This window comes from Tauraco erythrolophus, chromosome 9 (genome assembly GCF_009769465.1).
Source record: "Tauraco erythrolophus isolate bTauEry1 chromosome 9, bTauEry1.pri, whole genome shotgun sequence".
Classification (NCBI taxonomy): domain Eukaryota; kingdom Metazoa; phylum Chordata; class Aves; order Musophagiformes; family Musophagidae; genus Tauraco; species Tauraco erythrolophus.
Window position 1 is genome coordinate 41,022,186 of NC_141473.1, and position 18,093 is coordinate 41,040,278.

Sequence of the window (18,093 nt, forward strand, 5' to 3'; positions counted from 1 at the left end):
GAGTCTACCACATGGACTACTACAAACTCGAATGGATCACTGGAAAATTACCAGGCTTAGGGGCAAAAATCACCCTGTGATCCTTAGGAATATTTTCCCAGGGAAGGCTGCACTAAAATTCACAAGTCGTTCACTGTTTTGCACTGGTGAAGTTGGCAGAGCTTTGCCACAGACAGTTTTGTATTTACCACTGAAGATCTTTTATCAATATTATAACTTGACTTCACTTTTCCAATGGAAACAACTGCCACAAGAGGACATGGCAAAGAACACAACGTTTTGGGCTGAAAGCCCTGAAAAAGCTCATTTCGGTAAGATTTCACCTAGTTATGAACAAAGTCCCTCTACAAGCTCCTAGACCTCTCCATCCTCCCCCAAGAGCAACGATAGAAAAGACGTGGAGGCAAATGAAGAACAACAGGCAACACAAAAAAACAATTAACTTGAAGAAGCCTGTGAAGTTCTGCATCATTACCAGAAAAAAAAAAAAAAATATCCCACAATCCAGCTAGAAAATAACTTGGAGTTCCCTCCTACTTCCAGATAAGAGTTTATATGGTTTCAGCAGTGATGAACAGTCCCTGGTGGATCTCGCCTGGAAGGATGCGACTGCGTAACTACAACAGGATTATTGCTTTTTGAGATCTGCATCTTCTCAAACCTCAGCTGCTGCTTTTATTTATAATAGCAGAAAGCCTACCCAGGGTTATTCCATGTTCCAGTTGTTTCACAAAATAGCTGTCTCCAGTCAGAACCGAGAGATTATACAAATATTTAGCACAGGGATGGCAAACATCAAATTTTTATGAGCTTTTTAATCTTAAATTCCTACATATTCAGCCTACATTTAATTATCATCTGTGCCTAGATATGCTAGGAATAACAGCTGCCCGGATACGTTGTCATTTCCATTATTTTAGAAGAATACAGTACAAGCATTGATCTGACATTTTGATATCTTAAAGATTTGTTTCCTAAAAGCAAAATTCTCATTTTTCCCCAAAACTCGTCTACGAGGGCTACGCAGAAGTTTGAGATCAGGACCAAGATATTAAACCAAAAGAAAAATCAAAAAAACTTTGCTGAAAAATGCAATGAAAAAACGTCCCCACCTTCCTGGCTTTATTCCCTTATTTTTCACTTATTCTCGGATTTCTCCCTGTCAAACTTCTGGTCTGCAGAAAGCAGACTCTACAAATCCATGAGAGTTTTTCCCCACTGATAAGAGGAGAGAGATGAAATCTCACCTGAATTTCCCCTGGGGCAAAGAGACGTTCAACCAACGTGAAGTGATTAAGGAACATAGATATCCCAGAGTATAGTATCCCATAGATATCCTGGAGTCCCCAACACAAGAAGGACATGGAGCTGCTGGAGCGGGTCCAGAGGAGGCCATAAAGATGATGTGAGGGCTGGAGCACCTCTGCTATGGAGACAGGCTGAGAAAGTTGGGGTTGTTCAGCCTGGAGAAGAGAAGGCTCTGGGGACACCTTCTAGCAGCCTTCCAGTACCTAAAGGGGCTACAAGAAAGATGGAGAGGGGCTTTGGACAAGGGTGTGTAGTGACAGGACACGGGGCAATGGCTTTAAACTGAAAGAGGGGAGATTTCCATTAGATCTAAGGAAGAAATTTTTCCCTCTGAGGGTGGTGAGGCACTGGACCAGGTTGCCCAGAGAAGCTGCGGTTGCCCCATCCCTGGAAGTGCTCAAGGCCAGGTTGGATGAGGCTTTGGGCAACCTGGTGTAGTGGAAGGTGTCCCTGCCCATGGCAGGGGGGTTGGAATTAGATGATCTTTGAGGTCCCTTCCAACCCAAACCATTCTATAATTCTATGATACATACAGAAATTTTGCCTGTCTCTTTCCAAGAGGAATTGCTATTGGATTTCCCCATTTCACCCACTGCCGCATGAAAGTGATGACTAAGTCACCACTCAAATCAAACCCCCAACAACTGCCCTCACTGGAGAGCTAAAAGCAGCGATGCTTGCCATGCTCTACCCTTCGGAGAAGTGGTCTCGATCACTCAGAGATCATATTGTGTGTGTCAAACATAAAGCAGAGATTGGGTCTGAGAGGTTGAGGCGGCGCCCCATCAAGCAGAGGGTCACCAAGATGGCTTCAACTTCTTCGTCTCCATTTCAGTTGATTTGTATGGTGCACTTTCCCACTGGAGTACCAGAGACCTTGGATGTCTATGGACTAGAAGTCCCTTTCTTTCTCTATTTTCCTCTTTTCACTCCCATTTTCCACTACAGATAAGGCGGGGAGGGGTGGAAATCAACTCTTACAAGGTAGAAATGACCTGCCTTGTTGGTTTAAACAAGAAGCAGGAAGCCCTTCTCTGCTTTCTTATCCTCAGACTGTTTGTTCTGAGCTCTCTCTGCACAACCCAGAGCAGTAAGAAAGGGCCCTGGGCTCCCGTGGTTTGATTATTTATTTCGTAGATCGGCTGTCAAAGTAAACAAGCAATCCAAAGCGAATCAAGCCTACCGAAAGGGAACGCTTTGCCTCTAATGCTCCTTTAATAATAGTTTGGATTGCTAACACTAGACTCTTTCTGTCTGCAAACACAGAATAAATTATATAGGCATGTGTTTTAACGGGCAGAAACAACGGTCAAAATGCAGGCGCCTTCATGTACACTATCATGATGAAAAGTCCTTTTATTTTACATTTCAGTTGTGGGAGTTTCAATCAAAGGGAGTCGTGGAACGGTGGGGGAGACAAGAAAGACATCTGTGCCTCCCTTTTCAGCTGCTGTTAATAAAGTGAACAGGGCTTTATCTCACCAATTTATTTTGTAAATAGAACCCCCTTATGGCCAAAGCAGTCTTTGCCTAACTGCTGAGAAACGCAAAAATAAATAGCACCTCGACTATGATCTTATGTGGGGGAAAAAATATCCAATTTATCTATTTGATAAACTCCGAATGCTCCTCCCTAACAATGAAGGCTGAAGTTTTTGCTACGTTTGCTCCAGCCTTGTTCAGTACTCCACTGCCAAGACACCGGCCACTTTAGATTCAGAGAAGCCAAGATAATGATGAACGAAATGTCAAGAGTAGTAAATCACTGCGGATATGAGCAGATCCCAAAGAAAGCCGGGCGTTCGTTTCGAAAACGGAAATCTGCTGAGGTCATCTTGACACTAAAACTTTTACAGCGTGAACCTGCCAGCTACAAGAAATTATATTTGGTAGGTCTGAAGTCATTAGCTCCCAGCTTTCATTGCATTTTCTCCTCCCCTCCTACCAAGTACTAGTATGTTTCTATACCTCTAGTGTTCTTATTGCATTTAAAGCGCTAAGATTTAGTTCTGCAGCTTTAAAAGGAATTACTTTATATAGAACAAATTTCCAACTGGATCTATCATGAGCACAATCACTGCCTATAAAGCACGGCCACTGTGATCCTCATAATCTCATATCCTATTTCATCTCATGAACATTTTATGAAGTAAGTACAAGAAATACTTCTTCATCACTAGTATGAGTAAGTAACTACTCACAGAAGAGTTAATTTTTAAGACACTGTAAAATTAAAATAACTAGATGATGATATGAGCCGGCAATGTGCTCTTGCAGCCCAGAAGGCCAACCGCATCCTGGGCTGCATCAAGAGGAGCGTGGCCAGCAGGTCGAGAGAGGTGATTCTTCCCCTCTACTCTGCCCTCGTGAGACCTCACCTGGAGTACTGCGTCCAGTTCTGGAGCCCCCAACATAAGAAGGACATGGACCAGCTGGAGAGGGTCCAGAGGAGGGCCACGAAGATGATAAGAGGGCTGGAGCACCTTTCCTATGAGGACAGGCTGAAAGAGTTGGGGCTGTTCAGCCTGGAGAAGAGGAGGCTCCGGGGTGACCTTATAGCGGTCTTCCAGTACCTCAAGGGGGCCTACAGAAAGATGGGGAGAGGCTGTTCAGGAGGGCCTGTTGTGATAGGACAAGGGGTAATGGTTTTAAAATAGAGGGAGGTAGATTCAGGTTGGATATTAGGAAAAAATTTTTTACCATGAGAGTTGTAGAACACTGGAACAGGTTGCCCAGAGAGGTGGTGGATGCTCCATCCCTGGAGACGTTCAAGGCCAGGTTGGACGAGGCCCTGAGCAACCTGATCTAGTTGGAGATATCCCTGTTCCTTGCAGGGGGGATGGACTAGATGACCTTTGAAGGTCCCTTCCAGCCCTAACCGTTCTATGATTCTATGATTCTATAACAGTGCAAGATCTGCATTCTGTTGTCCTGTATGTGACAACCACAGTGTGCAACTCAATTTCTCTAAGAGACAGGCCATACACAAAACTCTAACACCAACACAGTAATGAACAGAGCACCTGAACATTCCATTTATCATATCCCGGAAGACTGCTATAAACAGGTTTTAAGTTGATAAAAATTTGGAAAAAATATAGAGGGAAACACTTGTAACAGTACTCCCAGAGGCTGAGGCTCAATATTGCAAACCCAAGCCTTGTCAATACTGCAGCCACACAGAGAAAGAAGTCCACACTTCACCCATTTCCATAAAAATAGTGAGAAATACTTATGGGTTTTTATTGTAGTAACTCCAAAAAGAAGCAGATGGAACAGCACCCGATTTCTGTCTGCGATAGTTAAGAAATCCCCAAAGATTAACAAACAGGTTCCTGCTCCAACTTTATACTGACAGATTTTGTCACTTTTACAGTTCACAAAAACCTACAAAGATGCAAGAAGCCCTGGGTTAAATCATAGAATGGTTAGGGTTGGAACGGACCTCAAAGATCATCTAGTTCCAACCCCACTGCCATGGGCAGGGACACCCTCCACTACACCAGGTTGCCCAAAGCCTCATCCAACCTGGCCTTGAACACTTCCAGGGATGGGGCAGCCACAACTTCTCTGGACAACCTGTGCCAGTGCCTCACCACCCTCAATGTAAAGAATTTCTTTCTTATGTCTAACCTAAATCTGCCCTCTTTCAGTTTAAATCCATTGCCCCTAAATGCTGAAGTACCTTTAGATGGAGACCCAGACTGCTGCAGGGAACGTACAGTTGCTTCGTTGATCCAGCACGTAAGTTATGGTGATTTTCCCAGGTTTTCACACTGTATCCATGAAAAGCACGTGGCAGCCAAGTCATGGAAGTGTTTTTATTGTTCTTATGCCGCCAGTTCCTAGGTACACTCTCAGGGTATTAACACCACTCACAGGGCGATGCTCTGCATATTTCCAAGTAGATCAAGACACAGTTGATATAAATATATATATTAAATTGTCTTTTTTTCATCTCACACCTAGTCAGGGGCATGACTGGAATTACGGGCAAGTGATAGAAAAGTATGATTCCTGAACAATGCCAAAATTAATAAAATTGTTACCTTAAAGATAAGCAGGTCTCAAAGTCTCTTGCAAATATTCAGGCTAGACATAAAAGAGTCTCAAAGCATCAACTAAGGTTTAGAAACAAATCTGATCTTCTCCAAAGAAGGTGGGCTAAACTCCATGGAAATCCTTGAGATATATCAACCAAAAAGTGAGCGTGTACTCAATGAGACGCAACCAGAAATGCTTTGAGATCTCAACCCTTCACTCCTCTGCCCTACAAACTCTTCGCCAGGACTTCTGAGACAGAGAGGGAGCAGGGCCAGATGTGAAAACACATCGACACCACATTTGAAGGAACCTAGTTGATAACCTCTGTTGCTCCTTTGGCCCCTATGCACATTTGTAGCATAAAGAGCTCCAGGAGCTCTTTTAATGCTGCTACATTGCCCAAAGGATGGTCTTCAAGCCCTACAAAAACACTGGCTCCATGAAAGCCCATCCAACAGACAGCTACTGAGATGTTTTGCGCATCTGGAATGACACCTGATGTTTCTGCCCTTGCCTTCTCCACTACGTCCTCATAAAGTCTGCTCTGCAACAAAGCAATCTCTGGAATGAAGACATCAATCCCAGAGGATCTCTTAAGCCCAGAGAGCCTTGGAAAATGGTCTTGCCCTCATGTAATGGACATGGGAGATGCAGGGAGGGATTATTGATAAGCGGTTGAAAATGTCCCAGAGGAGTGATGACCACTAAACCACTTATCTCCATGGAAAAACAAACAGTGAAATGGGAAACCCATGAAGGATGCAGGATTCCAGCAAGGACCAGTATCTCTGACCACAGGAGAAACCCTGATCTGACTCCTGCACAGCTCTACAATAGCAGGATGAAGAAGGAAGGGGGAAAAAAAAGTAAAAAACAGCTGAAAACATTACACAGAGGAGCGCAAAGAAGAAATTGCTGCCACTGTGCATTTTTACAAAACTGATGGAAAGGCCTGGGAAAGGCAGGTGATTTGTTGGTAAGCTGGGCAGAAAATCCCACTTTGCCATAAACGCCTAATTGATTCCTTCCTACTCAGTCCTCCTTACGGACACTGAGTAAATGCTCTCCAATCTCAAGAGCCATCTAACACCTGTGCAATGAGATGCTATTTTTTGACATTTGCTTGAGAAGGAAGATCCAAACCCCTCGAGAAGAGGTTTGGAGACTCAGGTAGGGCCCAAAACACTCGTACTGAAAGGCAGAATAATGCTTAGAAGCAGAACTGCCTCAGTTGTTTTAGAAAAGCCCTGATTGCAATGGATGTAGCTATTATTACCTTCCCAAGTGTCCTTGAGAGATGCAGAAAGGTGGGAACATATAGAATGGTTTGGGTTGGAAGGGACCTCAAAGATCATCCAGTTCCAAGCCCCCTGCCATGGGCAGGGAAACCCTCCACTACACCAGGTTGCTCAAAGCCTCATCCAACCTGGCCTTGAACACTGCCAGGGATGGGGCAGCCACAACTCCTCTGGACAACCTATTCCACTATCAGAGAACCTAGCTACATAATCAGGAATATATTTGGAAAAAGCACTCAAAATTGTCTGGTCCTACACCAAAAAGCCAGGAACTTCATGGAGGTCTGAAGGCCTATCAATGTGGAAGAAATCTAGCAAGGATACTACTTGGGCATACATGACCAAGCGTGCTACGCAGCCAGGCAAATCCCTACCTGCACGGGCTCAACTCCATCTCTCTGGGTACGACCTCAGAGCATGAGACTGACCCAAAATGCCCCGGCAGAGGCAGAGTTCAGCCAACATCTCTGGATTTAATTGACTGAACTGGAAGCTCTCTTAGCCCTAGAGAGTAAACAAATTAAAAACAGACTGAAGAGTTTATAGAGTTTGCTCCAGCCAGTATCCTTTCACCAAAGCTGGGGAAAAAAAAACCCACACACACCACAACAAACCCCTCAATATGGTTTTCTTTGAGATGAATGATGATCACCATCAGTGTTGGTGAATACCAACCAGGAGAAGCTCATGCATTTGGACTTTGCAATGACAATAGTAGCAGGCCGTGGTAAAGTAAGGGATCTCTTGCAAGTGCAGCGCACAGTGATACAGAAATAAATGTGGCGCAGGTCAACAGACGTGATGCCCTGTCTCCACGGAGGTGGCAGTACTACTGGCCCCATTTTGTTGTTCTGGACTTGCACTTGGGAACAAAGTCATGTAGCCTACTTAAATCCAAAATAGGTCTCTCTTCTCCATTTCTCTTCCACTTAGAAGAATCACTCCTCCCAAATCCTTTCTCTGAGAAGAGAAGGAACTGACTCAGAAGACCCTAGGGCTAGAAGAGCAATTACCTCCTATTAAATCAGATCCTTACGAGAGTAGTCCATAAAAAGAGACAAAAGAGGGGTTAGAGGGAGAGTGACACAAACACAGGCTGAATGCAGCATTTGTGGATGAATGCACATAGCACCCAAGAGACTACACTGATCATTGTCCCCTTGGAGGCAAAATAAAAACCACGTTTAGGGAAGAAGCACACAGAAGAGAAAAGGGTGATGCACTCCAGCACACCTTCAGAAGTGAGGACGAGTATAAGTGCATTGGCCAACAGCTTGATGACAAAATCCTACGGCGTCACAAAACTTGGGCGAAGGCTGCGATGACCCGCAGGAGGCAGCAAGGTGACGTCTTGAGGAGCACAGACAGTATGTATATGCCTGCTTCGGTTTTGATTCAACAGCAAAAACCCCCCGAGACTGAGAAGTTGCTCTGAGGGCTTCACCCAGCTGAGACCAGACAGCTCTGCCGCCTCTCATGGGAGGTCTTCTAAGGCCTCTTGCCATTTCTGTAGTTCAAATGGCTACAGAGGCTTTGTTTGTCTTCCCTGATCAACACCAAGCTTGATGTCCTGGCAAATCCTGCAGTTTCTAGGATACGTTCCTTCCCAAGACATCTCTGACTCCCAAAAACCCACGTTCCCATGGGAAGTCACAATTAGACGCTTCACTGCTTTGGAGAAGCTCCCAAGAATGAAGCAAGAAACTAAGTCTCGTTTAAAAATAAAAGGCAAATCTCCATGACTGAAGACAAAAATAAAATGAGGAAAACTACTAAAACAAGGGCTGTTTCGCAACATGGGTTCTTAAAAAGTTGCTTCTTCTTCCCTTTTCATGCCTACAGAAGTAGGAGCTCACAGGGTACTGGTGGAGCTATTTTTCTTCACTCAGGTTCTCAAGCTGTTGGTGCAAAGGTGCAACCTCAATATTAATTTGCAGAAGGACAAAGAGTCATGGAGAATGTCACAGCACCCACAAAATCACGAGGGCCAAAATAGTTAACCCAATTATTTTAACCTTCCTTCTCCCCCCGGCTCACTGTATTATTTCTTGCATACTTTATGGGAATAGCAACAAACATAAAAGGACGACTCTTACCCCTATTAATATGATTTCAAAAAAAAAAAAAATCTGTTTATAACACCATGACTATTATTCACAGGAGACTGTAAAACTTGTACCTTGTCACCTGATTTATCTACAGCTCTGCTGATATATTTTCCTTTCACAAGGCGGCCATCAAATTTGACGTACTGCAGTTGACAGGTTCAGACAGAGAAGGAGCACAAGAGGAAACATTTGGTTTCAGGTGTGGGATATCACATTTATCCTCATTAGTGTGAGGTAACACCCACACGGAACTCAAACCTGTCAACACGGTACGGATCTAGATGTCGCTCTCCGAAAGAGACCTTTCCAGCTTTTCCCATTTTTAAGTGCTTTCAGAAAATTTTGGAAATGTTACGCCCAAAGAAGGCGTAACAACAAAGAAGTCAACAAATGCCAACCTGCAAAACGTTGGAAAATGTTTGAGGTTTTTTCCTCAAAGAAAACTGGAGGTGGTGGACTAATTTTAGAGGCAGAATATGATTAACTAGCAAGAACTCTTTTGGGCTCTAAAAGAAATTTCCATTTTAAGATAAACAATCTGTCGAACCACTCTTAGAGCAATAGACTTCCTCATAAGAAAGGTGACGTTTCCGATAAGGTTATTCTATTCTCAAAATTGTTTTACTTTCAGGGTCGAGAGCGCCAGTGTAGACCAGTTCAGACGTATCAGCCACGGCATCACTCATCCCCTTTTCCCTACCAGTCTCATCAGCCTGGAGAAAACCCTTGCTGTAGGTGGTCAGAGCTTGTGTGTTTAATGCTTCCAACAATTTCAGCCCCTGATGAACACTTGCTTTTATCACAAATAAGTTAATTTCTACCTTCAGAGCACAGCTATAAAGGAAGTTTTTTGGTGCTGCTAGAGATTAAGGGCATCTCTTAATTCAGTTAATATGCAAAAGTCGTGGGGTTTTCTTGCTACTTAATGAATATAGGGGGAATTAAGGGGTGTTTCCTGCCCCAGACCATTTCCAAACCTGATGAAATACCAGTTCCTACCTTGCTGCTTCATATCCTCCTTCTGTAGCTCATGAGAGCCACCCAAGACAAATGGACACGTGCTGTTTGCCTCAAGAGTCCATTATAACCAGCTTCCTTCCTGTAGGGCTTAAAGGAAAATCTTGGAGGGGAAGAGAAAGGCTCAACTCGGACAAAACTCTACTCAGGAAACACGGGTTGCTATGACCACCCAAATCCAATAGCTCTCCGCATCCGAATCGAGGTCTCCATCCTGAAAAGTCTTTCACAGGCGTAGGACCTAGTTTGTGTCACTATTTAATGATCATCCAGATACCTGGTGACAGCACCGCTGCTAAGGAACAGATAAAGATTTCAAATGCAAAGAGCAGTTTGCAAACAGCAAAACCCCTGCCTGAGGTCAGGTAAGGTACAAAACCACCAGGAGATCTCTTTTCCTTAGGCTCCGGTTGTTTCTAAGGTGGTCTGTGCCACAAATCCATCAGACTCAGTTACCCCAGACAACTAAACTAAGTAACAGTACGAGCAGGATGAAGTTTGAGGAATAAAGCATTTTAAAGACTGGGATATGGTGGGACCAGCAGTGGTCCTGAAAGACTGAAGCAGGTGAACTGAGGGTCCTTGTTTACTTAGAGGTGGAAGTCCAGCCAGCAAGACACAGACTATGGCTAGAATCAGCCCAGAACATCAAAAAAAAAGCTTACTGAACTTATTAAAAGCAACGTAGCTCAAAATTTGGGATTCTGCTTGCTGAGAAATTTCAGTTTCAGCTCCTGACTTACAGTTTTGTTTTCTCACTACCGACCCAAAGAGGAACAAGAGCCCAAGTTCAGCCCAAACCAGTACATCAACAGCGATCCTTGGGCTTCCATGCTGAGGAACCCGTCTGCTTCTGTGCAGCAAGGCTGTCCTGGAGAGAAGGACCCAGAAGGGCTCTCCAATAAGTACAACTCTCATTCTGTAGCTCCTCAGGGCTGTATCTTATGAAAGCCTAGGCAGGAGCCCACCAGAAAACCAGGCAAGTTTCAAGTTAAATCCTACCTGTTTTTCAATGACTTTAAAACAACAACAAAACCAAAACAAAACAAAAACCACCAAAAAAAAAAAAAAAAACCAACAACACAAACCATACAAAAAGAACTCCACCACAAACCCAAATGCTTTGCATAAAACTTTTCAGAGTCAAGAAGTGCAGAGCCAGTCCAAAAAAAATCCACATGGACACCCAGGAGAGGGAAGTCTACCAGGACTGGGGCAGCCTCCACTTTTAGAGGTGATGGAATCCAGCAGTTACTGGGTTTAGAGGATGAGACTAACCACACATCTCCCTTAGCCTTGCACAATTTAAGAGCTATTTATGCAAACACCCTTAAAGAGCTCCCAGATCAGCGCATGTTCAGGCCAGAGAGTGTTTAGATTGAGAGCTCCTCCATCTGATGGGTATTTCCCTCCTGTTGGGATCGCTGAACAAAACCCAACCCAGCTGAAGCACACTCCTACCTCTCAAACTCAACACCTGCCTCTATCCAGCAAGCTGCAGATAGAGAGAATATCTTCCTTTTGAATTCAGGACCTCATTCTGATTTCCCTCTGATAGCACCTCACCACTTCTACTTCAAGAACATCTCCCCCAGCTTTCTCTTCTCCCCATCTAAATAACAATTTGGAGTTCCCTCCTATTTTCCTGTACTCTGCTTCGATTTCTCCCTGCCCAGCTTTGCAGTTTGACACATAACAGGTCAAATCATGGAAAGTACGAAAGATTTTCTTCTTGTCTTTTCAATAACCTCAGTCTTTTCTCAAGCTTCACTGTATTAATCAACTTTTCATGTCTAGACTCCAACCTGTTTGTACCAGAGCTGCTCCCACTCCTGATAACAACAACAAAAAAACAGAGAGAGCAGGAAATCTGGTGTAAGACATGGAATAATAGGACAAAGAATATGAAGTTTTTACTCAGTCATCACATGTATGGAAGCACATGACTGGAGAGGAAAGAGTCAAGCCTACTAGTGTGGGTAGGGTTGGGCAAATGCCCAAATAAAGATGACTCTACACGTAAACCAAAGAGAACGTGGGAAATTGGAGTCAAGCCTGACTCTTTGCTGAAGTACAGTGCTACAGCCATTGCCACCCAAGGAGCATAGCAAACCTGGAATTACCTTCAGAAAGCACCATCAAGCCATAGTGAAGAAGAAAGAGTCTGGAGGTCAACACTCATCATTATCCAGCCTTTTAAGATTCAATGAGCTCAGCAAGTGTCACATACATATGAATTTCAACATCTATGGTAAAGAACCAAAATATTCAAGGATCATAATTATAAAGGTCTCACCAGGACTAGTAGAGTCCTCGTGTCTAGAGGGGAAAATTAAAACAGACACTACTACTGCTTCGCCATGAAAAATGAGAACACAGAAAGTAACAGTGAAAATGATGGATGTTTTCAAATCCATCTTACTTCAATTATTATTTAAAATTAGTCTAAGGAAACATCACCAATATAGAACTCAGACTTCAATTATTATTTAAAATTAGTCTAAGGAAACATCACCAATATAGAACTCAGACTTCTGGTAAGAAGCTCTATCTAAACGCTGAATCGTAAATTATAAACAAGTATAAGGTTATCAAATGCTCTACATGAGTAATTTTTATTGATATTAATCACAGCTATAAGTCCAAGTAAGGAAAGAAAGAGGAACTAATGAAAGAAACACTTGCAGTCTTTATTTGATTTTTGAGAAAATACCTCTCAGTAATACTCAAAGATGGTTTTCTCCAGCAGAGTTTTGTAGAGAATAAAGTTTATAGTTGGGGGGTGGTGGGGAGCGTTAGTAACTGAGAGGACACAGAATAGTAAGACAAAATGAGCTCGTGAGCCTGTTCTCATAACCAGAACCCAACCCATTTGATAACGTCTTCTTCCATTGCCATGACTTCATCATCGGTCATTGCATTATGTCTAAACATAGACTATAAACTCTTCATAATTTCGTTTGCAAAGCATTATGCATATTTACGGAGCTATCTAAATAATCTTAAATTAAGTTACAAGACCGACGGAAGACTGGGGGAGTGCCAAGTCATGCCCTCATGCACAGAGGACTGCCAGAAGAGCAAGGATAAGCTAGAGTGCCCAAAAGACAAGAATTAAGAATTCAGGGATAGAGTTTGGACAGCTGGTAAATTCAAAGAAGTGACACTAATAGTACATCATCATCATCAGATGTATCAAGTAATGGGTCATCTGAGTACCAAGCCACGTTCAATACTCCACACCATGGTGGCAACAGTTCTGCCCATAAATCCCACTCCAAAATCCTCTCCAAAGAATGTGAAGAGGCTGAGGAGGGGATAAACATGAACTGATTTTGACGGTGTCCTGTTGTTACGGGGTTTTTCAAGGGGCAACATTGAACGCCACATCCAAAACCAGCCATGCAGCAAAAATGCTGTGAGCACTCCTCTGACGTGGTGGTGTTTTGGGAAGCAAGCACGGAGCTGTGCAGTGAAAAACCTCCACGTTTTCACTACGAAATAAAATACTGTTCAAATATTACGTTAAAGCAGTTTTTTATTATCAGAAGAACAGATCCTGCACTTCATAAAAGCAGCCTCTGTATTCAAATGGAGGATTAAAACCTAAATCTTTCCAGGTAATGCTGGAGGTGGAAACATATAATTTGCTCTGGCATCCCTCACTAATTACAATGCAAAACACCATGTGAACGTGCAAAATTTTAAAATATTAAAAGCTGAACGAATTCAACCTATTCCTTGAGAAAGGACTTCACCTTAAAAGGACAGAACATTACAGCTGTTTTGGGAAACCAGTGAGGAGCATTTGCAACTATACAGCATTAAGAATTTGGCAGGAAACCATGTTTAAAGGACGGCTTACTGCCTTGGAAATTTTTTTTTTTGAAAGAACAATTAAAGAAATAAATTTGTGCACGTACACACATATATATAAACACAGGAGTTATGTGTGACTTGTAGTTTTCCCATATTTGCTGAAAAAATACGGGCAAGCAAGAAATCTCCATTCCCCCTAGGTGTTATCTGGCCAAAATGCTTGCGAGTCTGCCAGAATTTTTATAAGCATCTATCCATTTGCATTGTACCCAATCAGACTGAGAATTCGCTTGCTGCGTTATCCCAGTTTAACCAGTGATGTTTGCCTCAGAACTCATTATCCATCACTCTCAGAAGAGTGATACTGTAGTAGATGGACACGAGGTTTGATCGAGCTTAGTAATTCCTACAGATATACATATGCACTTCCTTTAAAAAAAAAACCTACACATATATAAAATATGCTCAATTTGACATGTGAAGAGTTAGAGAACTAGCAAAGCAGAAGATGCAAAATGCAAATAGCTGACATTTTGGAGAAGCAGAGCACTGGCAACACCGATCCCGTTCAAAGATTTTCAGCAATCTGACGGCTCCCAAGAACAGCAGAATATCCGCTGCTCTCACGTTGCACCAAGAAAACAAAACCCTGCCACGACACATACTGTGACAAATTGGATGTGCTAAACTGCAGATGCTACACTTATTTTGTGCACAGGACAGAAAAATACCATTTTCTCTTACACAATGCATTGCTTTTGCAGAGAACCCCATGTGCTTTATCAACATTTATAAGCTTGTCCTCACAATGCCCTATAAGGTAGTGAGCCATGACCATATTCTCCTCGTTTTACAGTCTTTTCCCATTTCCATAACACCATTCTTTCTGTTGAGTCCCTAATTTATGTAGCAAACCATTGTTGTTGCCTCAAAGCCAAAGAACTATATTTAGTGGAGGTTTACTCCAACAGATCTCACTCAGTGCAAGGTCAACAGCTTTCACCCTCTTTCGTTATATGGGGAGGCACACAAATCTAGTCGGAAATTTTCCAGGCAAAAGTAGTCCATGCAATTTTTCAACAACCATATTTAGGCAAAGTCTTTAACCTCTTTCTTTGAAATGATCTTTCCCATGAAATAAAGTTTTCGTCTCTGTATGTGTCAAAAACAAGGAAAGAAATACCAGCTTTTTAAATCGTACCTTCCATGACATACACCAGGGAGCCCACATCTCCTTCCTTGATGATGCAGCTGTCTTTGCCATACTCCACGGGGTACATACAATCCACAATCTCCTGGATCTGAGACAGTTCCAGATTCTTCATGAAGTCATTGTCAAGGATAGCTTCCTTTATTAGCTCCTTGGACCTGCGGCAAAAAAAGGCAAGATTTATCCAGGTGACCATCAGCCAAGCCCATTAATAGCATGTGAACTCTTAACACAACTGCACGGTGCCCCAGTGAGTATTTCCTTGGAAAAAAAATTCAATATTTTCCCGAAAAATCTGATACAAGTCCATCTGCGGAGAAGTAAAAAAAAAAAAAAAATTACAGAAATGTTAACTTGTAATTATCTTTTGTAGATAAGTTTTAGATACATCGAGTATTGAAATAAAAATAGATCTCATGTGATTGCAAGATCCTCGTTTAGCTACGAGTTTCACATGTATAATAACACCCCAGAATAACACAGCTACTTGAAATATCTTAGTAGCCACTTTGCAAAGTTGCATGAGGAAGGAGATGTTTCTGAAGATACAGATTTCAGAACGGAAAGTTCACGCGTTCTCCGGGAGACTCCCCAAACGCGTGTGTAATACAACCTGCTGCCTCTACAAGCGCCTCTGCGAGTGTCATGTTATGACAGAAAACGTGCCACAAAACCACTGACGTGTTTTTTTCTGATTTTCCTGACATTCTTTCAATTTCTACAACTAAAGTGCTCACTACACAGTGAGTCATGCTCAGGTGAACCCTCCAATCTTCCCTTCAGACTGTCAAGTTCAACTTCATCCATCTGCTAATGCGGCGTAACCACCGTGTTATGGCATTTTGCAAAAAACTCTTAAAGTAACTTGAGCAAATGAACAACTGAGAATACCAAATCTAGATCTAGACCAAAACTAAAGCCCCCAAAACATCTGCAGGCTGGACACCAGGTCCTCAGCCCTTCATTTCTCACTCTGGAGCTCCACTTCTATTTGCTGAGGTGAACGTAGCCCAGGCAGATGACACCTGCCTGCAGAGCTTATGCATTCAAGAGAGTTTTATCTTCTGGAAATATCAATATGAAACAAAGTTTTCAAAGAAAGATATGTTAATCATAGAATCATAGAATGGTTAGGGTTGGAAGCGACCTCAAAGATCATCTCGTTCCAACCCCCCTGCCATGGGCAGGGACACCCTCCACTACACCAGGTTGCCCAAAGCCTCATCCAACCTGGCCTTGAACACTTCCAGGGATGGGGCAGCCACAGCTTCTCTAGGCAACCTGTTCCAATATCTCACCACCCTCAATGTAAAGAATTTCTTTCTTATATCTAACCTAAATCTCCCCTCTTTCAGTTTAAATCCATTGCCCCTTGTCCTATCACTACACACCCTTGTAAAATGGATCATGTCTTCTTGAAAAAGAGCCAAATTTGGACTCCAGAAGACCAAAACCAGCCAGCCAGCCTTGGAGATACTATGCCTGTGCTATAGTCCTTTTAAATATACCTCAAGGCGATATGCAGCACAGTCAATTAGTTAATGTTTAAGGTGCTTTTGAGATTATTGCAGCAAAACACGCAACTTTGCATCAGGGAGTCCATCACTGCTGACCCAGCTGAAGCGTAGGATGGGAAGCAGACCAGACTTTCCAAGTACTGTCTGCAAGACGCCACAGACTCGGATCGCTACAAAACCCTTGAGAAATTTCATCTGACTCCACGCACCGTCACTCCGATTCCCTGGGCACGCAAACAAAAACCACCAGCAGAACCTACGGCTGTGGTGCATCCTGCTGCCAGTAACGTGAGCTGGTGATTCGGGAGGTTGACCAGATGACAGAGAATCTGCTTTCCTCGTTCCCTCCTCCTGTGCTAGCTAGAGGGAGATTATGTTTTCGACTCGTACTGCTCTTTTGGTCTCAGCCACCCCCACAGGTCCCCCAAACCCTCCTAACAAAGGCACTAATTATTAGCATTACTCAAACTGCCTGCTAGAGAAGGCGGCACAATAAAAGCTTTCGCATTAGTCATATCAACTAGCATCACAATCCCAGCCATTTATTTCATTCCAAGGCTCAAGATGAGGCTTTCTCCTCGATGAAATAAAGTCAGCCTTTCAAGTGGAGTGTTTTTAAGAGGACCCACAAGAGACCAGAGGGAATTCAGACACGAATTCCCGCGAGTCAGACCTCCCCTGTTAATTTAGAGGCCCTCAGCAAAAAAAGAAAAAAAAAAAAAACAAAAACCACAATGCTTTTCTTGTTGGAATCGAGCACAGAGAAGGATTTGAAAAGGATCTGAGAAACTTGGTCTAAATGACAGCAAAGGAGCAGCACAGGGGCTCGGAAAATCCATTGGAAGTCTATTGTGGGGAGAAGCAGCGAAATACACGCAACGTGACCCAACTTTGGGAATTTAGGAGATTAATAGTGTTATTACAGTCTGAGAGTACATCTGAACCAACTGATTCGCAGCCTCTGCCCGTCAGCATGGAAACATCACAGGAATTAAAGCGCAGAGGCCCACCAAGTCATCGGAACCCTCTGAACGACAATCCGAAATACATCCATTAAGAGGAAAAACACCCCGGCTGGGACATCAATAATGCAATTTCATCTCTGCCACATCTAAGCATCTCCAAATTAAATATCCCCATAGAACGCTCTCGGATAATAACTCAGTCACGCTTGAATGTAACCAAAATAGATATTCTTATTTAAGGATAATTAGTTAAAATGAGACTTCAAACACAAAGAGCATCGCAGGAGCAAAAAGCACCTCCAGCTGCCCAGAACGAGCGGTGGCTGGAGGAGCAAGCACCTTGCAACCCAAACTGCATATTTATGAGCGTATTGGCATCAGACTAACCCACGCTTCGTAGTTTGCAAGCTACAGACCTTTAATCAGGAAATATTCCATCCGTTCTTCACCAAAAATAAACAAAAAGCTTAGTCTGACACACTTGAAAATGAGTTCAGGCTAAAAATACATTGTCAGAGCTACTATATGAGTGACTCTATTGTTCCCTGCAAGATAGTATTCGTCACCCTAATAATTCTATTCATGAAATGTAAATTACCATTCCCACGTATTTGCACATGCCAGGTCTTCAGCAACTTCTGCGTTATTTTGTTACACAGTTTTCTTTCGATATCATTCAGAGGTGCAATTTCAGGTAAAAAAAATATTTTTTTCTTTTATTTTTATATGAAACGAAACTCAAAAAGCGTATAAATTAACTCACAGCTCACAATTATTCCACAACAAATGCTTTTCTACGCCACACCA

At 42.9% G+C, this 18,093-nt stretch overlaps 1 protein-coding gene across 2 annotated transcripts in view; it reads right to left on the reverse strand.

Moving 5' to 3' along the window:
* PRKG1 (protein kinase cGMP-dependent 1) overlaps positions 1–18,093 on the reverse strand; it is a 528,936-nt gene that overhangs the window by 444,826 nt on the left and 66,017 nt on the right. For both annotated transcript variants that reach the window (XM_086616279.1, XM_086616278.1), the window contains exon 2: positions 14,796–14,962. In XM_086616279.1, coding sequence (XP_086472405.1) covers positions 14,796–14,962 — 167 coding nt within the window. The remainder of the gene's footprint in view (positions 1–14,795; positions 14,963–18,093) is intronic.